General features: G+C 35.9%; 1 protein-coding gene across 2 annotated transcripts in view; it reads left to right on the top strand.

Moving 5' to 3' along the window:
- Positions 1 to 20,973, top strand: part of NAF1 (nuclear assembly factor 1 ribonucleoprotein) — a 41,329-nt gene extending 20,356 nt beyond the window's left edge. Inside the window, exons 5-8 of one of the 2 annotated variants that reach the window (XM_050791820.1) lie at positions 4,651 to 4,811; positions 7,764 to 7,815; positions 11,716 to 11,818; positions 18,455 to 20,973. In XM_050791820.1, coding sequence (XP_050647777.1) covers positions 4,651 to 4,811; positions 7,764 to 7,815; positions 11,716 to 11,818; positions 18,455 to 18,591 — 453 coding nt within the window. In that variant the 3' untranslated portion in view covers positions 18,592 to 20,973. Of the gene's footprint in view, positions 1 to 4,650; positions 4,812 to 7,763; positions 7,816 to 11,715; positions 11,819 to 16,231; positions 16,913 to 18,454 lie in introns of those variants that run through there. The other variant, XM_050791819.1, reaches the window with a different exon arrangement.
- Positions 20,974 to 23,504: the final 2,531 nt, after the last annotated feature.

The following is a 23,504-nucleotide window of genomic DNA, read 5'->3' on the forward strand; positions in this document are numbered from 1 at the left end:
GCACAATATGAAACTGAGTACCTTTTAGATTGTTAGCGTGTCTTATCTAAATACTAAATTAGTTTTACCTTCAGTAGCAAGCCATTGAACATCTTTTCCCTCTTCAGTAACACAATAGTAATCAGCTACAGTGATATTTATGTTATCATTTTAAGTTCACTAAAACCCTGCAAGGAAGTAGAATTACCTTTATTTTAAAACTTGAGAAACCTTGCTAAAAAGTCACAAAGCTGAAATGGATGAGATTACAACCCAGGTTCATTTCCCTTCCACCTCCCTTTACCTTCCCCACTGATTAAGGGAGGACAGTCTCAGATTTTTATTCTTACCTTTGCCCTTTAATCCTAATAACTGCTAGGTCTCTTGATAACTAGTGAAATCTGTTTCCTTCTCATATATCAGTGGGTAGGAAATTTTTACTGATTCCTTTTTAAAAGATTATATTACTGTCTTGTTTGCTAGGATATGATGATTTTCTAGAGGACTCTTTTATATTGATGGAGTGTTGTTCCCCACCCCCTCAGTTCTCATGATATATTTCAAGGTAACTTGTGATACAGTAATACACACAGTGATCAGTTTACCTAATGGATTAGAATACTCCATTTATCTGTATTTTCTTCATTTTTGTTAATGGGAATTGAAAAAAGCACAAAGTGATTGATAAAAGACAATGTTGAATAGTTGTAAAGGTTCATTTCCTCATTTCCTTTCTCCTTTGGCAGTTTAGCCCAAAGCTGGCTTACCTGGAGAGACATTCTTTAAAGGCTGTTCCCAGGTGGCAGCATGCAAATCTTGGCCTTTCACAGGCACAGTCTGCCAGCATTGTTCCTAGTCCTGGAGATTCCTTGATGTAGTTACTGTTACTTAGAGAAACTGGAATTTACCTAGTCCTCTCCTAGATAATAGAAAAACTGGGAGTTACCTAGCCCCCTCTAGATAACTTATAAGTTTGTGACATGGTGTGTGTGTGGAGAAGGGGAGGAGAGTACAGCTCATTCTCCCTTTTGCAGTATTGTCTGTGCACGTCCAGCCTGCTGGCTCAAACAGGCCTTCTACGCCACTGAAACTTTTGCCATGGTGCACACAGAACATTTAAGCCCATCCTATGCTGGGATGGAATTTGGGGAGCTGCATGCACTCTATATCTTCTCTGCTTGTCAGTTACTTTTCCCAGCAGACCCTACATTATAGCTGTACCACGTTGTTGTTATGGTGTGTATTAACCTCTATGTGTGATAGGAATCCTTGGAGATCTTGTAGCAAAAATATGATGACTTTGAGTAAAAAATGGTGAGTATTATCAGCTAGAGCCATGTGAAAGGATACCTAAGAAACCACTTCTCAATGACAGGGCAAGTATAAAGCATCAGTTGGATTAAATTTTTATAGGAACACCTACAGAATATATACCATTTTTAAAGATATAAAGAAAGCTGCCTGCCCACCTCATAGTAGAGGTCTCAGCTGCTACTTTTCCAAATTCAATTTCTTATACTGTCCTTACAGTCTTTTACTTCCTTTGCTTTTATCTTGAATCAGGTAGTATGGAAGTTACAAAATCCCCTAAGTTGGGTGGAATGACCGAGAAGGAATATGGGTGCCTCATATGGAGCTGTATGAGGAGAAGTGGGCTGGCCTGAGCTTTGCTGTGTCTTAAGTTACTCTTTACAGTTTAGCTCTTAGGTATTAGTCAATCTAAACTCTACACTCAGAGGCTAATGGTGATTTAAAATATTATTAAATTCCTGTTTTCTACTCTGGATTAGCTAAATTGCTTATGTGAACTTGGTCAAGTTTTCCTGTAACATACCTATTAGTATTGGCTCATGTCACATACTGTCTATTGTATGGCTTCCTGTTATCTACTGCCTGTAATGTTGTTTTACCTAAAACTTTATAATGATTTCATTATAGTTGTGGCTCATAAACACTTCAGAACCTAGGAACAGTCAACTAAAATATTATGCTTTGATTTTGTCCAAGAATTTTGAATGTCACTTATATTTTAGTTCAAACCATACTGCATAGACCTGAAGTTTGCAAGGAATTTTTCCATTGAAATCGTTTTTCACTCTTAGGAAATGGATTCATGCTATCTAGGAAACAAATACCTGGGAAACAGTCTATGTACCAGGTTGCATACTGATTATTTTACCTTATATTAATGAATACACAGGAAACTTAAAAGGTTTTTTTGTTTTTTGGTTTTTTTAGAATGTGTGAATTTCATGTTTTATTTATAATTGTTGATGGGGATTGGTGGATTGGTCAATAGGGAAGAAATAAAATAAGACAAAGGAAGTAGATTATAAATAAATTTCATTTTGTTTCACAATTTTCTAAATATGGCCTTCACATTCATTATTATAGGAAGTGTTTTTTCCTGGTTGATGGGACATTTAATCTCTGCCCAAATGAAGAATTGGGTTTGCCTGTATTTGAGGGAATTAAACTTGTGAATTGTTTTTAAAACAATTTTAAGTGAAAATAAGACTACAATAATAGATGTCAGATAGGCCAGTAAGAGTGGTGCTGAGTACACCTCTTCCGTCCTTCACAGTTCTTACTGGATGAGGTCTACTGGATTTATCTAAACCTTTTCAAAGCAAATGTCTTGCTATTTTCTTAAAGTTTTTTGCTTTTACACTTTTTTAAAGCTTTAAATTTGTGATGCTGTTAGTGTTATTTCATAATACATTGGCATTTTAATAGTTTTTAATGTCACTACTTCTTTTTAGAGTACACGTATCTTCAGAATGGTGGTGCCCTGATAGGTGAGCTGTTTTACGCCTTAGTGAAAACGAATAAAAGATTCAGTGCTGTAGTAAAGATCATAAAATGTGCAGAGCATTTGCTATCAAAAATTAAGAACTGAGGATGTGATAAAACAACTATGTTCAAGGCAGTTGGTATAAATTGGTCCAAGCTATTTAGAAAGCTATTTAGTAATTTCCATTAAAACTTTTATGCCTTAGTGTTAATTATCGTACTTTCAGCTTCAATACTTCCCCTCCTTACAAATCAATTTTTAGGAAATCTGAAGTATAGAGATTTATATATAAGATTTTTATCATGGCATCATGTATTATGTTGAACAAATTGTAAGCTGCCTAAATGTCCTACAAAAAGAAAGAAGTTAGGCCGGGCGCGGTGGCTCAAGCCTGTAATCCCAGCACTTTGGGAGGCCGAGACGGGCGGATCACGAGGTCAGGAGATCGAGACCCATCCTGGCTGACACGGTGAAACCCCGTCTCTACTAAAAAATACAAAAAACTAGCCGGGCGAGGTGGCGGGCGCCTGTAGTCCCAGCTACTCAGGAGGCTGAGGCAGGAGAATGGCGTGAACCCGGGAGGCAGAGCTTGCAGTGAGCCGAGATCTGGCCACTGCACTCCAGCCTGGGCGGCAGAGCGAGACTCCGTCTCAAAAAAAAAAAAAAAAAAAAAAAGAAAGAAGTTAAATAAGTTGTTCTGATTCTGTAAAGAGGTGTTTTATAATTGCTAAAATTATACTTACAAAGAATATAACATGGAACAACTTTAGGTTTTTAAAAAGGGACAGTATACAAAACTACAGTATGGTCGTAAAGAAAAAATAACATATTAGAAAAAAGACTGGAAAAATCTGTACTGGCATTGGTCATGGTCTTATCTCTATAATATACATATATTATCTCGCTCTTGTCCACTAGGCTGTAGTGCGATGGCACAATCGCGGTTCACTGCAGCCTCTGCCTCCTGGGTTGAAGCGATTCTCTTCCGTCAGCCCCCTGAGTAGCTGGGATTACAGGTGCCTGCCAGCATACCCGGCTAATTTTTGTATTTTTAGTAGAGATGGGGTTTCACTATGTTGGCCAGGCTGGTCTTGAATCCCTGACCTCAGGTGATCCACCCGCCTCGCCTCCTAAAGTGCTGGGATTACAGGAGTGAGCCACACCACACCCAGCCAGACAATATATTTTTTAATTCACGTATTTTGAGAAGAAAATACAGTTTGAAACCAAGAGGTTTCCTTTCATTATTCTTAAAACGTTTTCAGAAGTAAAATATGTGGTTCTGCTAAAAGCAGTTCTTTTAGTTAAATGTTAAAGGCTGCACCATCTTTGTGTTTTTTAAACGTAAATAACTTCTACTTTATTATTTGTTAAATTAGAAAAAGTCTTTAATTTTACAAAATTCCTGACACTATGGAAACAGCAAAAGCGATTTAACACCTATTGAAGTTAGAAGCTTGCTTTTATATTTCCCATCTGATGATTCCAAATGTATACATGTTATTTCTCAAAAGTTACCAGTTACAATCCTTTTCTTTGTACCTTACAACTTAAATGAACAATAATTTTAAAAAATCATAATTTGCATCTAGTTGGTACCACCAAAATGATTTGAATTTGGTGAGGAACAAACTTGTTACTGTTGTTTTTACATTCATAGAAGGGAAATCTGGAATGAGCGAGTGCATTTTAATCAATACATGAAGACTGAGTATGTAAAAATGACATAAATATAAATAAAAATTATTTTATTGCCCTAACATTGACAAAATTACCTTGTTCTAGCAATTATCAGTGGGATTTTTAAAAGAAAACACTGCTAACTTTTCAAATAGTTATTTTACATGTTAAAAGAGGACTTTGTGTTTCTATTACAGATATTTGAGATATTTGGACCTGTTGCACATCCATTTTATGTGTTACGGTTTAATTCTTCAGATCACATTGAGAGTAAAGGTATTAAAATAAAGGAGACTATGTATTTTGCTCCATCAATGAAAGATTTCACCCAATATATATTCACAGAAAAACTTAAACAGTAAGTACTTTACTGCCATGTTGTTCTTCACTTACATAACTTATATTTCAAGAATAATTCTCAGTGATGTAGTTTCTTATAGTTATATTGTGTCTCCCTTGCAAAGAGTTCATTTATCTTCCTAACAATATCTTTGAAGCCTACAATTTATTTTCAGATTTTGTACGTAGAACTCATATCTTTTGCAAAAAATGAAATAATCAGCCATTACGAGCACATTTGAGCCTTGTACACTATCTGATTCTAGTTCAGTGTTTTTTCCATTATATACTTTCTTTAATGTACTTGCTATTTTAGTATTAGTACTAATATTACTATCATTTCTTAATAACTTTTTTTTCAGTTAAGTAAAATTCTCTTGGGATTCTATTTAGAGACCTTGCTCTTCAATAAAACTTAATTTTCAAGAGAAAAAAAATGAGTATATCTCTTTATTTTGCTTATAAATTGTAAGTTTGTAGAGAGACAACTAACACGTGTCCCTGAAGAATTGTGTAGAAAGCCATGGTGTATGGAGTTGACCTAACCAACAAACCAGTGCTCTCCATTTTCTTTACAAATAATGCTAAGTGATTTCTGTGGCATGTGACCAGCAATTTTTTTATATTTTTGCTCCCATTGGTTGACTATTTTTCAAATGTTAGCTGTTGCCAGCTGTTAGTCGTAAAGCTGTTTGTATCAGTTGAACTTGTTATAATTATGTTATTTAATTTTTTATATCATGAGATAGCATATGAATTTAAGTAGAATAGATTTTTTTTAATAAAAATAACTTGAATGCTTTCGAATGATGTAATGAATATGAGCCACCAAAAATATTTTTAGATTGGGAGTGGAAGAAAAGACTGCCAAAGATTGGGGGAAGGTTAAATCCAGAGACTTTGCACTCAGTTTGACAAAGAAGTTCCTTTTAGTTCTAGCTCTTCTTTTATTGGAAACTTAAAACCTAGGCGATAGATTTTTATAGATGCTGTTTTTGCAGGAAAACAAAGGAGCTTTGGTCACTGAGTAACTTTGATATTATGTCAAAGGTACCAGCCCCAGTTGCATGGCATAAGAAGATTACTTATGCCACTTACATATTAAATAAAGTCTCAAGTCACCAAATTTCATTTATTTCAGAGATGAAAATTTTAGTCCTGATAATTGATTTAACTCATGTTTAAGAATCTACATAAAAGTCTGGAGGAATATTTTGCCTAAGTTATTCTTCAGATTGCATAAGGTTATTTTCCTAAATAACACTGACAAGAAAGATGAATTAAATAGACACAAAGCCTTCAAGATATTAATATATTCTAAAATGCTTTAAATATTTAGCATTTCATCCTGTTTTGAATATAAAGATACTGCTGTGGATATGCCACATATGCAGCTTTTTAACAAATAGAGTATTTTAGCTTAAAACAGATAAACTTGAAGAGGTTTTCTGAAGATGGTTTTTAAATAGATTTTAAATAATAGATTCAGTCTTTGGTTTTGATTTGCAGTTCTTCTATTAAGAAGTAGTAGTAAATCAATGAAGTGGGAAATTAGACCTATATTTCAGAAACCTCCCTCCCCCAGGAAAACTGTTGTATTCTAGACTGCATTTTGGCGTCTGTCATGGGAACTCGGTGGAGGACTTTGTCTTTGAGGTAGAGAAGTTCAGCTCCTTTCAAGCTTACTGTTCTCTGATGAGGTTATTTTGATCTTAGTTTCTCATGTACTTACTGTCTTGTTAAAAGTGCTTTTTGAAATGTTGCTTGATCTTTCCATTAGTAGATTTTGATTTTTTGTAATAGATGCAGTAGTTGGGGAATTTTTCCCATTTATGCCTGTGATTCCAGGCTAACAGCAGTCCAGATCATGAGATGTCACGTATGCAGAAAGGAATACCAGACCTATATTTAAGGTGCATGTGTGAAATGACAATTGAGGAAATGCTTTTTTTCTTTTAAGTGATGGAAAAGTCATTGATACTCATATATAATGTCAAAGTTCTGAATCAAAAATTTAAAGCAAACTTAACAACTTTCATGTTGTGCCAGCAAACTGACGTCTGTACATTGATTTTAATGGGCTTAATTCCTGGGAATCTTATTTTTGAGATCTAGTTTAAAACAATAAGGACATCTAGTCCTAATACTTTGTAATATTTTACTTTGTGATATTTTAACATAATGGAATAACAAAATAGTACTTGAAACTATGAAATTAACAAAATTAAAAAGATTAAAAATGAGCTTTCACAAATTATACTGCTCATAATAGATTTCTGTACTTCTGTTGGTTGTAAAGTATAAAACTCTGCACCAAAAGTTGTTGATTTTCAGCTGCAATTACACATTTCACACATGCCAGTTGTTATATTGTCCTTCAGAATCTTTAAAGCAGCTCCTCTTCCTCTTCCTCAAACTATTCATAGTTAGCCTTCATTTGACCCTCTCTGCTTTGAGAATCAGTGTTGGAATAAGCCTTGGTTACTCATAGAGGATTACTGACATTCCTCAGGTAAACTGAGGAGAAAATAATTCATATTGATATCTCTGCCATTAAACCTGTAAAATCTTTGAAAAGGGAATGGCTCAGTCAGTTTTGTGTAGTTCACACGTGGAACAACTTCCGATCTACGGTTGGCATGAAATAAGGGTTTTTTTAAAACTCAGTTTTGTGAAAACTGCAAATATCATGAAAACAAAAATCAAAAGCGCTGTCCATCTGCTTTCCACTGCACACCATAGCCTTGGCTTCTCATTCCAATTCCCTAATCCTAATATTTATATTTGCCCAACTTTTGTGTTTTTCTTAGGAACTTCCCACATCTTTTGAAATAAGGTAAAAGACACATAAGTGTATTGCAAAATTAAAGGTTAAACTCATGTCCTTTATTATTTTCAGTACTTTTAAGTTATAAGCACTTAACAGAATTGTGATAAATACTTTTTTGACTCCCATCCCCACCCCACCCAGGGATAAGGGATCAGATGCATCATGGAAGAATGATCAGGAACCACCACCAGAGGTAAGTATAAGTTTTTTTATGCAACATTTTATAAAGTAGGGCAGGACTTAGTCTTATAAATTTTATCATCCTTGCTGTTAGGGAAGTCATTGATACTGGCTAGCAGCCATACTGCATTCTCCTGTTCTAGCCCATGTATTCTCTCACCCTCCTAGATGACTATTTTATACCTTTCAATGAAAGGTTTTGATTGGTCATTTAGGAAAAAAACTTTTTTCAGTTACATTTAGTTGTATTTTAATAATTATCACCTTATTTACAATGTAATTTGCTATTTTTGTTAACTTTGTTGATGTGTGATAAAGGCAGGCTGTCGTTAGTTTTAAAAAATTTAATTCAGTTTAGTAAATACACCCACCGTATGGGACATGAAGACGTGGTGCTTTTAGTAGTAGTAAGCTGCCCTTCTTTTGGAAGTACAAAATCATTGGAAGCACCAGATCATTGGAAGCTGCCTAACTCTCTACTTTTTAACGATATAACTACCTTTCTAAAAAGGGACCTTGATTTTCTTTTTGTATCTACATCAGCAAAACAATAGTTTTATGCCCCAAGGTGACTTGATAATCTAGTCTTCCTAGAAATGTGTAGTAAATTTAGGAATAATATATAAATGAGTTAATGATTTAATAGGATTACTTGGTTAACATTCTATGAAAGTGTTTAAGCAGATTATCTTGAGGGTTTTTTTTTTTTTTAATTACAACAATGAATATATTCATTTCTTAAAAATAGCATGTATTTATATAGTATAAAATAAAAATGTATATAAATATTTTTATAAGTAAAAATCATACAGGAGAGTTTTTAAAACTTTCTTGGCAGTTCTTATGAAGTTTTCTCAGTATTACAGTTTGGTTTTTTTTAAACGAATATAGACATGGGGGTCTCACTATGTTGCCCAGGCTGGTCTCAAGCTCTTGGCCTCAAGTGATCCTCCTGCCCTCAAGCGATCTTCCTGCCTCAGCCCCCCAGAGTGCTGGGATTACAGGAATGAGCCACCTTGCCCAGCCAGTATTACAGATTTTTGATATTTACAGATTTAACCTTGGTCATTTTAGATGTTTAAAGCAATGCTAAATCATGATCTGTGTTAGTTTCTAATTTTACTGAGGTATGAATCAGGTTTATACCCACTTAGAGGGTTTTGTACAGGTATTAATCACTTAACCAGTGAATGATCCTTGCTTAGTATCTGAATTAAAATGGAATTATGTTTTCTAAGTCTGTGTATTTATGTGATTTCAATTAAGGCTCTGAATATTCACTTAATGTTCTGAATTAAGTTTAGAGCATCTAGAGCATCTTATTACTGGAATTACATGTTTTAAAATGTTTAGAGATTCATAAATATCTCAAAACATATTTCTTGTAAAATCCAGATTTTCTTTTTTTCTTTTTTTGGATATGGGATGGAGTTTTGCTCTTTTTGCCCAGGCTGGAGTGCAGTGGCACAATCTCGGCTCACTGTAACCTCTGCCTCCGGGTTTAAGCGATTCTCCTGCCTCAGCCTCCCGAGTAGCTGGGATTACAGGCACATGCCACCACGCCCAGCTAATTTTGTATTTTTATTAGAGACGGGGTTTCACAATGTTGGTCCAGGCTAGTCTTGAACTCCTGACCTCCAGTAATCCACCCCACTCTGCCTCCCAAAGTGCTGAGATTATAGGCATGAGCCACCGCACCCGACCAGAATCCAGATATTCTAATGAATCCCTGTTGTTTCTGACCTAACCATTGAAGTTACCAATTACAGCAATGTGAGTTATTCGTAAAATTCGTTTGACTAGGTTAATTGCCAAATTACATCTCACCTAGTTCATGGTGTTCGTTTTTTCCAAGTAGCTAGAACTGGATCATTAAGTATGTTGGGATTTAATTATGTAATATTTGTTGATGAAACTTTGTAGTATAGAATTATTGCCTGGTGTTGATCATAGATTAAAATTATAAATTCGTGAAGTTTAAACTTAAAAAGAGAAAAGAGAAACATCATGTGATGTGAAAATAGAAAGCTTGCATAAAGGAAAATAAGAGAAATTATGTGTTATGAAATGTTGGACTGTGTAAATAAACTAAAAATTACCTAGGGTTGTATCATATTCATCTTCATAGCCATTTTTAATATGCCACCATATACTTTATGGTTGAATAAATGTATTTAATGAATGGAAATATGAATTAATTTGCATATAAGAGACGTGAATTTTTCTCTGATTTTAGGAGTGATAGCAAAATACTACCAAAGTAATCTCTGTGAAATAAACTATTCCCAATTAAAATCCTTAGTTCCTCCCTCCTGCTCTTAAGATGATGTTCAATTATTTAAAATGGCACAATAAGGTTCCTTATTAGCGTCTCCAATTTTATCTTTTCTGGTTTTGCTGTGTAAGAAGCAGCAGCTTTCACTTTACCTTTCAGAACCATTTTTCTTTTTTGTATATACTATGTTCTATCATGCCTCTGTGTGTGTTGTTTCCATTCCCTGAAAATTCTCTTTATTTTCATAGCTGACTCATTCAGGTGTTTCTATTGGGTTATCCATGTCAAGAAGTCTTCCTTTTCCTTTTTTCTCTTTTTCCAGCACTATAATAACATAGCATTAAGTCGTAGCACTCGTTCATTGTACATTTAATCTGTTTTCTCAGAAAAAGGAGTCTTCTATCTGATCTCCATACTTTCTAGTGTCTGTCAGATACCAGATTTAACCTGAGTTTTAAAATCTTATCCCTTTAAGATCAGTAATGTGAAATAGTGCATTAGAAGGCATACAATTATTTCATGTTTTCAAATTAGATTTCAGAATCTGAAGTGTATGGATTCCTGTTGATGGAGGATTTGATCTAGAATGTATTCCAGTGAAGCCATACTGAAAATTACATACAAAGACTTTCATATACATTTTATTTTTTCTTTTTAAATGTGTATCCATCCATACATAGTGGGCCTGCTTTCATATATTTTTTGTATGAAACATAATAAAAGTTTTCTGGTGTTAATAATAGAATAATAAAATGCCTGAACGTAGGAATGTAGATACCATGGCAGTCATAAGATAAATAGCTCATAAATCTTGGTTTCCTCAGTAGATTATAAGAATGAATCCTAATTCTTAGTTGCATATGAGTTTTACCACCTTTAATTTTTAAATAATTTCCTCTTAGGAGTTGGATCATTCATGTATCTGCTTATAAAAGCCTTTGCCATGTTGGTCAGGTTGGCGTGCGTCTGTAACCCCAGCTACTCAGGAGACTGAGGCAGGAGAATCGCTTGAACGTGGGAGTCAGAGGTTGCAGTGAGCTGAGATCGTGCCACTGCGCCAAAAAAAAAAAAAAAAAAAAAAAGCCTTTGCCTATGGTCCTATCTAAATAGCTTCCTCATGATTTGTGTACCCTTATTTTCCCTCATTTATTTATAGTTCTTGCTATATACTTAAAATTATATTTAAAAAATAAGATGGTAAACCTGTAAAGAATGAACCTGTGAAATGTTTAGAACAGTGCTTGGATGTGTATTTTGAATGAATGAATTATGGAACATTGTCTTCCATTTTTTATTGGCTCTGATAATGTATATAATTTACTTAGTCCTTGATACTCTTACCTTTGGCACTCTTTTGCATCTGATACTATGATGAATCTTAAGTCTAAACTGGAAGTCAGACTCATATCTGAAGGTTGATTACTGACCTGTGTTAATTAAAGAGTCATTAAGCATTTATCAAAAAATACTTTATTTTTCTACCATGTCTAATTCAGATATAGAAAATATTAAGTATCAAAAAGGCAACTTTTTTTAGTCAATGATTAGTAATAGGCTTGTTTTCTTCACCTCCAAGTATGTACTATTGAATTGGCAAATCCATGTAACATAAACCTATTATGTACTTTTCTCTGCAAGGCCTTAGATTTCAGTGATGATGAAAAAGAAAAAGAAGCCAAACAGAGGAAAAAATCTCAGATTCAAGGCCGGAAAAAACTCAAATCTGAATTTAATGAGCCAGGTGAGTGAATACGATATATATAGTCGTTTTTTTATCTTCATTTGCATCTATATAAGTTTATCAATAATAAAACCAAGGGAAACATCTGGGTTTTCTCTGTTTACCTCCTAGCATCCTGCTAACATTTAGAGCCGTTACATAGCAGGAGGTGTGGTAGTTTTATGAACTTAAGCAGTAAAAATGGCTTCCTGAGGTAACAGACAGACTAAACTTTGTTACTTGTGCTTGTCAGCACTTTTTTCTTAAGATACCTGTTTGCTTCCATGATCAAGTACTTGATGAACCCCTAAATCACAGTATCTTATTTATAAACATGCATTCCCTTTACCTTTTTTAAAAAGTTAAACTTTCTGAGATAACCGTAGATTCACATACAGTTGTAAAAATAATAGGAGAGGTGTTGTTGTATGCCCTTTATTCAATTTCCCCCAGTTGCAACATCTTGCATAACTATATATGGAACACTATCCCAGCCAGGGTATCGACAGGATACAATGAAGCTATACAACATTTCCATCACCAGAGAGCTACCCAGTTGCCTTTTTATAGTCACAGCCACGTCCTTACCACTCAGCCCCTCCTTCACTCATGGTAACCATTAATCCATTCTCCATTTTCATATATTTTGTCATATCCAGAAAATTATATAAGTGAAGTTATACAATATAGTATGCTTAGGGAAAGGCTTTTGCCACTGAGCATAATATCTGTGCGTCTGCTGGAAACCATCATTCTCAGCAAACTATCACAAGAACAGAAAACCGAACACCGCATGTTCTCACTCATAGTGAGAACAATGAGTGGGAATGGAACAATGAGATCACTTGGACACAGGAAGGGGAACATCACACACCGGGGCCTATTGTGGGGAGGGGACCAGGGGAGGGATAGCATTAGGAGATATACCTAATGTAAATGAGGAGTTAATGGGTGCAGCACACCAACATGGCACATGTATACATATGTAACAAACCTGCACGTTGTGCATGTGTACCCTAGAACTTAAAGTATAATAATAAAAAAAAAATTAAAAAAAAAAAAATCTGTGCATCCACCCACATTACTGCATGTATCAATAATAGTTTGTTCCTCTTCATTACAGAGTAACGTTTCATGGCATGAATTTACCAGATTACCTAACCATTCATCCACTGAAGGACATCTAGGTTGTTTCCATTTTGGGGTTATTAGGAATAAAGCAGCTATAAATATTTATGTACAGTTTTTTTGTGAAAACAGATTTTTATTTTTCTGGAAGAAATGCCCAAGAGTACAATAGCTTGGTTGTATAATAGTTGCATTGTATGTTTAGTTTCCTAAGAAATTGCCATACTGTTTTTCAGCATGGCTGTACCATTTTACTTTTTTTTTTTTTTTTTTTTTTTGAGACAGAGTCTCGCTTTGTCGCCCAGGCTGGAGTGCAGTGGCGCGATCTTGGCTCACTGCAAGCTCCGCTGCCTCCCAGGTTCACGCCATTCTCCTGCCTCAGCCTCCCTGGAAGCTGGGACTACAGGTGCCCGCCACCACGCCCGGCTAATTTTTTTGTATTTTTAGTAGAGACGGGGTTTCACCGTGTTCGCCAGGATGGTCTTGATCTCCTGACCTTGTGATCCGCCCGCCTCGGCCTCCCAAAGTGCTGGGATTACAGGCGTGAGCCACCGCGCCCGGCCCCCATTTTACGTTTTTATCAGCAATGGATGAGTGACAATTTCTTTGCATTTTCTCCCGCATTTGGTGTTATCACTCTTTTTAATTTTGGCCATTTTGCTAGGTTTGTAGTGCAAATATAATTGTGGTTTTAATTTGCATTTTCCTAATGGCTAATGGCATTGAACATCTTTCCATGTGCTCATTTACCGTCTCTATCTTCAGTGATATGTCAGTTCATTATCTTTTGCCACTTTTAAATTGTTTTTCTGAATTTTTACTGTTGAGTTACGAGAATTTAAAAATGTGTATTTTAGATGCTCGCTTTCTGTCAAATATGTGGTTTGTTCATGATTTGTCTAGTCTGTAGTCTTTTCCCTCTTTTAAGAGGGCCTTTTGCAAGACCAAAGTTTTTTAGTTTTGAGGAAAGCTATCAATTTTGTTTATGGAATCTGATAACTTCCTGCTTAGCTTTAGATCCTAATGATTTTCTTCTGTTTTTTTCCCTAAAAGTTTTGTAGTCTGTTTTAAATTGTACACTTGTGATTCATTTTGAATTAAATTTTGTATGGAATGTGAGGTTAGTCTTGAAATTGCGTAGAGTGATAACTCCTACTTTATTTTTCTTTTTCAAAATTATAATCGGTATTCTAGGTCCTTTACCTTTCAGTGTAAATTTTAGAATCTTACCTACATCAACAAATGTCTTGCTGAGGGGTTTTTTTTTCTTTTTTTTTTCTTTGTCTGTTTTTTGAGATCTCTTACTCTGTTGCCCAGGCTAGAATGCAGTGTTACAATCATAGCTCACTGTAACCTTGAACTTCTGAGCTTTTTTTCTTTCATTCTCCTGACAGTATCTTTCATGGAGCAGAAATTTTTAAGTTAATGAAATTCAGCATATTGATCATTTCTTTCATGGATCATGCCTTTGATGTCCTATCTAAAAAGTCATTATCTAAAAAGTCATTATTGGCCGAGCACAGTGGCTCATACCTGTAATCCCAGCACGTGGGGAGGCCAAGGTGGGCAGATCAGGAGGTCAGGAGTTCAAGACCAGCCTGGCCAACATGGTGAAACCCCGTCTCTACTAAAAATACAAAAATTAGCTGGGCATGGTGGCGCATTCCTACTTGGGAGGCTGAGTCTGGATAATTGCTTGAGCCGGGACCCGGGCGGTGGAGGTTGCAGTGAGCTGAGATCGTGCCACTGCACTCCAGCCAGGCCTGCAGAGCGAGACTCCATCTCTAAAGAAAAGTCAGTATCAACCCAAGGTCATCTAAATTTTCTTCTATGTTATCTTTTAGGAATTTTATAATTCCGCATTTTACATTGAGGTCTGTGATCCATTTTGAATTAATTCTTGTGAACGGTGTAAGATTATTGTCTAGATTTATTTATTTATTTTTTTGCCTATGGGTGTCCAGGTTTTCCAGCCCCATTTGTTAAAAACACTACTTTTGCTCTGTTGTATTGCCTTTGCTCCTTTGTTAAATATCAGTTTATTATGTTTATGGGGATCTATTTTTGTACCTTCTGTTTTGTCCCATTGATTTATTTGTCCGTTGTTTCACCAGTACCACACTGCTGTGATTACTTAAACTTTATAATACGTCTTGAAGTTGGGTAGTTTCCGTCCTTTGTTCTTCTCCTTCAATATTGTTCCATTGAGTTTTTTATTTTGGTTATTGTAATGTTCAGTTCTAAAATTTCAATTTATTCTTTATTTTATATCCTTTTTTTGCTAAAACTTTGTAATTTTAATTTTTTAGAATGTTCATAATATCTTGTTGAAGCATTTTTATGACTGCTTTAATACCTTTCATAATTCTAACATCTTTGTGACACCCTTGGTTAATTTTTTTTTTCATTGAATTTTAAATCTTCCTGGTTCTTTTTGTGATGAGCAATTTTCTTTTATTGAAACTTGGGATATTGAGTATTATATTACAAGACCATGGATCTTATGTAAATCTTCTGATTTAGCTGGGTTTGTTGTAATTGTTTCTTTGTCTTTTTAAAAATGCTTCTCTGGCAGCAAGAAGAATGGGGTAGATTGAAGTCTAGGTATTCCTCTTAGCCTCTGTTGACACCTTTGGCCAAGGGGTGCTGGATGAGGGTAGAAGTTCTGACACCCCACGAGGTATTTTCTTATGCCCGGTAGGGACAGGAGTACTTTGTCATTCCTCCCCATATGGCATGCACTGACGCCAGTGGAAGATGGCCTCATTAGCACTGGATGGGGACAAAAATCCTAACTCTACTCAGTCTTCTCTGACATTGTCACAGTGTAAAAGAGGGAAGAACACTGTGTTGCTGCCAGTGGAGGTGGAAGTTCAGGTTCCCCATGTGATGTTCATGGTCACTGCGGGGAGGCTTGTTACTGGCACCCTGTTCAGCCTGTTCCTGATGCTACTGCGGTGGAAGGGTTGGAGTACCTCATTACTGCCTGTCAAGGATAGAAGTCTAGGATCCATACTCAGCCTTTGAGAGTGTGTAGAGATGGTGACACATTTTCTTCTGTGGTGTTTGGCTGGAGTAGAACAGTTATCGTCTAAGTGTTTTCTGACTTGCTCGATTATCTTTCTTTGGCATTAGGTTTTGTCTTTTCAAATTCATTTAAAATTTACCATTTTATGTTTTAAACTTTTTTAACTGCCATAAGATATACCGGATAATAAAGAAAATTCATAATTGAAATTTCAAACAGTGCTTTTTGATATATTAAACTTACTTTTGTTGTTTTGTTTTCCCTCCCCTCACTCAAAGGTGAAGATTTTGCTGAAGTACATCAGAATTGGAATGCTCACTCTACTTCAGAGCATGCAAAAGGATATCGTAACAGAGAATTCACACGAGGATTTTCCAGGGGCAGATACCCTCGATCTTGCCATGGCAGGCCTCCACCTCAGCATTTCTATAATTCAGAACATATGGTATCTCAGGAGACTTCAGGATTTCCTTCGCAGAGACAAGATAATCCCATTATGCCACAATACCCCTTTCCTCTTCCAATGTTTGATGTGCATAATTTTCCACTCCGCTCTCCACCCCCACCACCACCCCCACCTGTAAACATGAGTTGGGCTACACCAAACATGGCAGCTCATCCATTACTTAACTTACCATACTCCCTACCCCCACCCCCTCCCCCTCCACCGCTGCCTCCTCCACCCTCCTCTGGAGATAGTAATTCTCATTTTGGACCTTACTATTAGATGACTATGCATTTCCAGAGAAATGTGGACTTTTCATATTATGTGGTAAGGATTTTTTTGTTTTTTTAAAGAGTGATTATGGAGCTAGATTTTTAGAAAAACTGTAAAATACTAAATGATTCCTTCTATTGTAAGTTGATATATATTTGTAACCTTTGTGAAATTGTATTCATATGAAAATGTCAGCTCAGATTCTTGGGGGAACATTAAATTATGTAATATTTAATTAAAATTTTGAATTCATGCCTCTCCCTCCCAACCCCACCCAATTAAACTATGTATATAGTAATGGATATGGGACAAGTTTCATCATGGGTAAAATATATGGAGCACATTGATTTTCTTGCTGTAATATGAATATAAGATGTTGAAGTCCTTTTGAGAGTCTTTAAACTATTTTTATAAATTTATACTTTGGAAATCAATTTTAATTACAAATGTAATTTGTGAGTAAATTTAAATGACCATAATTTTTCTTTTTAAAACAGTTGAAGGGTATAGAGGAGAAAATTCTTATATATTGGTAGAAGCTCTGATTATAGCTAAAGTAAAAAATATTTATTATGCATAGGCAAGCTTCCATTATCTGTGCAAAATATTTCCTTTATTTGGGCACTATTCAGAAGACTTTACTATTTAACCTCCTAAAAGGGATGTAAAGATTATTCACAATAAGATCTATTTAGGGATTTTGTCTTCCATATTTGTTTTCCAGATCCTCACATGCAGACTAGGTTCAGTAAATAACAAATATTTATTGAATATCTGAATTTAGAGTTTTTAATTAAATGAGTAATGACTACTGCTTTATATTATGAAGTGTCAACTTAAGGGAAATTACGGGTTTTAGAACTAGAAGAGACCATTGAAATACTCTAGTTTTCATTTAGTAAATGAGGAGTCTAAGTATCCCAAAGAGGTTAAAGTAATTTAAGATCACTCAGCTAGTGAGTTGACAAGGAGTTGAACCTAGTTCTTCTGGTTTTCTGATTAGCAATTTCCACTAATTAGATGTTTCCCAATCTTACATTCCTTTACACACTTAGGAAACAGTGTTGATATGGCACATTGGAGTAATCTGGAAACCACTTAACACAAGCCCATGCACTCTGGTTGCACTGAGGCCCCACTTTTCTTTCTCATGAGCTGAGGGGACTCTTTCAGCATTCCTTGTACACAAGTTGAGAGGCTTTGCCTTGGTACACATTAACTTTGTCATGTGAATACTTTCTTCATTATTTTTTAAAATATTTTTGCAACTTCTCTTCAGGAGTTACCTTCACAGGTTATAGCACAGTCTTTTTATGATTGTTAGAATATTGTTAAGAGTTTATGAGATTATATCTAAAAGCACTAAAAGAAAAACCCAAATCCTTTTCCACAAGAATGGGAATAGTAACATGTTATTTTTAGTCATCAAGCTGTTCTGATCATCATGGCATTTAAAAACCTGTCCATTTCGGCTGGGTGCAGTGGCTCATGCCTGTAATCCCAGCACTTCGGGAGGCCGAGGTGGGTGGATCACCTGAGGTCAGAAGTTCGAGACCAGCCTGGCCAACATGGTGAAACCACGCCTCTACTAAAAATACAAAAATCAGCCGGGCTTGGTGGCACGTGCCTGTAATCCCAGCACTCGGGAGGCTGAGACAGGAGAATTGTTTGAACCTGGGAGGCAGAGGTTGCAGTAAGCCGAGATCACACCATTGCACTGCAGCCTGGGTGGCAGAGCAAGACTCCATCTCAAAGTAAAAATCTGTCCATTTCTTTACCTCAGGTACAGGTATATCTCACAGATACTGTGGCCTCAGATCCAGACCACTGTGGTCAAATAAGTCACACAAAGTTTTTGGTTTCCAAATGCATATAAAAGTTATGTTTACACGCTACTGTCGTTTATTAAGTATACAATAGCATTGTGCCTAAAAAAACCAATGTGCATATCTCAATTTAAGAGTACTTTACTGCTCAAAAAATAATAATGACCCTCTGAGCCTGCAGTGAGTCATAATCTTTTAGCTGGTGGAGGGTCTGGCCTCAAGTGTTGTTGGCCGCTGACCGATCAGGGTAGTGGTTGCTAAAGGTGGCAGTTTCTCCTAATAGACAGCAGTGAAGTTTGCTATGTTAATTAGCTCTTCCTTTCACCAAAGATTTCTGTGTAGCATGTGATGCTACTTGATAGCATTTTATTCTCTGTAAAACTTTGAAATTTGGGATCAAGTCCTCTCAAACTCTGCTACTGCCTTATCAACTAAGAAGGTTATGTAACATTCTAAGTCCTTTGTTATCATTTCAACAGTGTTCATAGCATCTTCACCATGAGTAGCTTTTACTTGAGAAACCTCATTTTTACTCATGCATAAGAAGTAACTCCTCATCTGTTCAAGTTTTTTCATGAGATTGCAGCAATTCAGTCACGTCTTTAGGTTCCACTTCCAATTCTAGTTCTCTTCCTATTTCTACCACATCTTCAGTTACTTCCTCCCATGAAGTCTTAAACACCTCAAAATTATTTATGAGGGTTGGAATCAACTTCTCCCACACTCCTGTTAATATTGATATTTTGACCCCCTCTCATGAATCATCAGTGTAGTTAATGACATCTTAAATGGTGAATCCTTTCAAGAAGATTTCCAGTTTACTTTGCCCAAATCCATCAGAGGAATCACTATGACAGCTATAGCCTTACAAAAAATATGCTTATATAGTAAGACTTGAAAGTCAAAACTATTCCTTGATCCATGGGCTATGGAATAGCAGGCATTAAAAAAATTCAACTCCTTGTACATCTCCATTGGAGTTCTTGGGTGACCAGGTGCATTGTTAATGATCAGCAACATTTCGAAAGAAATCTTTTACTGACTGGTGGACTGAAAATCTTTAGTAAACCATGATATTAAAAGATGTGCTGTCATCCAGGCATAGTTTTTGTATCTGTAGAGCACAGGCAGAGTAGATGTAGCAAAATTCTTAAGGACCCTAGGATTTTTGGAATTGTAAATGAGCATTGGCTTCAACTTAAAATTACCAGCTGCAGTACCCCTAACAAGATAGCCTGTCCTTTGAAGTTTAGAAGCCAGGCATTGATTCCCGCTCTGCAGCTATGAAAATCCTAGATGGCATCTTCTTTGAATATAAGGCTATTTTATGTACACTGAAAAATCTGTTGTTTGGTGTTTAGTGTATCCTTATCTAGATCCTCGGATAACTTGCAGCTTCATTTTGTACTTTTATGTTATGGAGATGGCTTATTTCCTTAAACCTCATGAGCCAACCTCTGCTAGCTTCCCACTGGGAGAGAAACTGCAGTTTTTCTCAGCCTTCATAGAATTGAAGAGAGTTAGGGCCCGCTCTGGATTAGGCTTTGGCTTAAGGGAATGTTGTAACTGGTTTGATCTTTTATCCAGACCACTTAAACTTATTGCATATCTGCTGTCAAGCTGTTTTGCTTTCTTACTCCTGTGTTCACTGGAGTAGTACTTTCAGTTTCTTTTAAGAACTTTTTCTTTGCATTCACAATTTGGCTGTTTGGCACAAGAGGCCTAGCTTTTAGTTTGCCTCAGCTTTCAACATGCTGTCCTCAGGAAGCTTAATCATTTCTAACTTTTGTTGTAAAGTGAGAGACGTACAACTCTTCCTTTCACTTGAACACTTAGAGGTCATTTTATGGCCAGTAATTGGTTTTATTCCAGTGTTGTTGTTTCACGAAATAGGAAGGCCTGAGGAGAGAGAAAAGGAAACAGCAGATGTGTGGAGCAGTAAGAACATACACATGTATCCATTAAGTTCGCTATATTATATGGGCATAGTTCGTGGTGCCTCCAAAACAATAGTAACATCAAAGATCACTGATTGAGATCACTATAACACAAATAACAATTATGAAAAAGTTCAGAATATTGGGAGAATTACCAGAATGTGACAGTATACATGAAGTGAGCATACGCTGTTGGGAAAAATGGAGTTGATACACTTGCTAGGTGTGGGATTGCTACAAACCTTCGATTTGTAAAAAGTGCAATGTATATGAAGTATAGTACAATGAAGTACAATAAAACAGTGTGTGCCTATAGTATTATCTGACAGTGGATATTTACTATCTACAGAAACATCTGAATTGTACCATTTGATCTTTGCTTTAAATTAAGTTGATATCTTAACCACTTAGGTCCAATTGCCTTCCTCTCTATACAAATCGGCCCTCTCTGTCTGTGGGTTCTGCATCTGTGGGTTCAACCAATTGTGAATCACAAATATATAGAAAAAAATAAAATGTATGGTTGCAACTGTACTGAACATGGTAGACTTTTTTTTCTTGTGATTATTCCCTAAACAATAGAGTATAACTATATAAAGTTTTTACATTGTATTAGGCATTATAAAATAATCTAGAGAAATTGTTTAAAGTATTGGGAAATGATTAAGTCATGAGGGCTTTGCACTTATGTATGGATTAGTGCCTTATAAAAGGCACTTAGGCACTAATGTATGGATTTGTGCCTTATAAAAAGGGCTGGAAGGAACCGGCTTAGATCCATTTTGCTCCCCAGTCTCATCCACCATGTGAAGAAGACTCAGTATTCTTCCCTCCGGAGAATGTGGCAACAGGGTGCCGTCTTGTAAGCAGAGAGCAACCCTCACCAGACACCAAACCTACTAATGCCTTCATCTTTACTTCTCCAGCATCCAGAACTGTAAGGCATACTTATTTATTTTAGAGACAGGGTCTTGCTATGTTGTCTTAGCTGGTCTCGAACACCTGGCCTCAAGCAATCCCTTTGTCTCAGCCTTTTGAGTAGCTGAGATTACAGGTACAAGCCACCATGCCCAGCATAAATTTCTGTTGTTTTTATAAATTTCTCAGCCTGTGGTATTTTGTTACAGCAGCACAAAAGGACTAAGTCACCAACTGTCTCTTATTTGGAAGAGAGAAATAATGCAGTTGTCGTCATCCTCACCTTAATCTTACAGCCAGGCTAGGGGAAACCTGGAATAGAGTGCAATTTCATAACTTACCAAAGGACATGTTCTGTTTTGTGCTCAGACTGGGTAATGTATAATGAACAGAAATTTATTGGCTCACAGTTCTGGAGTCTGGGAAGTCCAATATCAAGGCATGGCATCTTGTGAGGGCCTTCTTGCTGTGTCATCACATGGTGAAGGCAAGAGGGTAAGAGAGGACAAGAGTGGCTGAACTCACCCTTATAATACAAGTCCCCAGTGAGGGTGGAGCCCTCATGGTCTACTCACCTGTTAAAGGTCCCTTCCCTTAATATTGTTACAGTGGCAGCTAAATTGCAACATGAGTTCTGGAGGGGACTGTCAAACCATAGTAGGATACTTCTTAAAAGCCATGTAGCTAAGTCATATAAATTCCAAAATGTATCAATTTCTTCGTGTAGGTAAGTGACTAGTAATAGAAACTAAATTATTAGTATGTATTAGTGGGACATAGGGAAGATGTAAGTAATTACCATGGTGCCTGTGTACAGTTCTCCATTGTTTTGGGGCAAAGAATATCGAATGCTTTCTCATTCTCTTCCTCTTTTCCCACCGAATTGTAATTTGTCAGTCCCTTCCACCTCTTTTTGTTCTACATTTTTTGTTGATTGTTTAGAGCTGGTGAGCAGCAACTATATTTTTAAAAAATTGAGGCCAATTTGATAAAGAAGAAATGAGAATCTGAATTGAGTTTGCTATAATTTTAAGCTATTTTTTAAATATAAAGAAATGATATTTAAAATTCTCAAGTACTGAAAATCTTACTGTATGTTTTAAGGAACAGTTTCCTAAGGTACCAGTCATTGAACTGGGGACACGTAGAGTCTCAAATATAATGTGTCATTTGTATGTATTTTCTTTCACCGATAATGTTTGGCATTTGAATTTGATTTTATTAACTTATAAATTTTTAGGCAGTATGTTAAACTGGTTCAATGCTTCGTACTAGTTCTTTTATACAACTTGCCATTACTGAGTTATTTTCTGTTGCAGAAAAGGCAGTCTCTTTCACCCCTGGATGACTCAAATCAGGAAATACAAGCAAAAGAAGATAATTCTTTCTGTGTATTTACTTCTCAGTCTTTCCCAATCTGGCTGAGGCACATAAAGAAGACTTGAGGAAATTCTTTACTTAGGACACAATCTTAAGCTGCTCAGGGTATTTAGAATTTTTGGAAATAAGTAGTCATGTACTTCTATAATTAAGTGCTAAGGAAAGCAAATTAGTATATTATTAAATATTAGATCTTTAAAAAAGAATTAAAAACTAATTTGTAGAGTGAATTCATGTTCACACAATATACATTCATAAAATATTCAGTCTGACATTTCATGTTTAACACCAATAATCTGAGGTCTAAATGTTTAAAAAATAGATAATTTTAGTAATGCAAGCTGGAAAATATAAAAAATAAAGAACAGTATCATTCACAAGAATTTATTTTCAGGTAATGTTGCAGCTACACTGTTTATGATTTAGTGCATTCAGGATACAAAAGAAAAAAAAAACGCATGTATTTGTGTCCTTTTCTGCAGATAAATTGCCAATATTTCAAAAGTTTTTTTTTTTTTTTTACTTCTCATTTTGTGACCCAGTCCAATCCTAAATTTATATGGATATAAATTAGGATATGGATAATATCCTGTATGGAAATGGATTACGTGCAATTCTGTTCCAGAAAACCAAGGGACTATTTTCTGTAGTGTAGCTGAAATTAAACTTGAGAAATATTCCCTTGATATTATCTATCAGGCTGGGCAGGGTGGCTCTCGCCTGTAATCCCAACACTTTGGGAGGCTGAGGTGGGCAGATCACTTGAGGTCAG

The sequence above is a fragment of the Macaca thibetana genome, chromosome 5 (genome assembly GCF_024542745.1).
Source record: "Macaca thibetana thibetana isolate TM-01 chromosome 5, ASM2454274v1, whole genome shotgun sequence".
NCBI lineage: Eukaryota > Metazoa > Chordata > Mammalia > Primates > Cercopithecidae > Macaca > Macaca thibetana.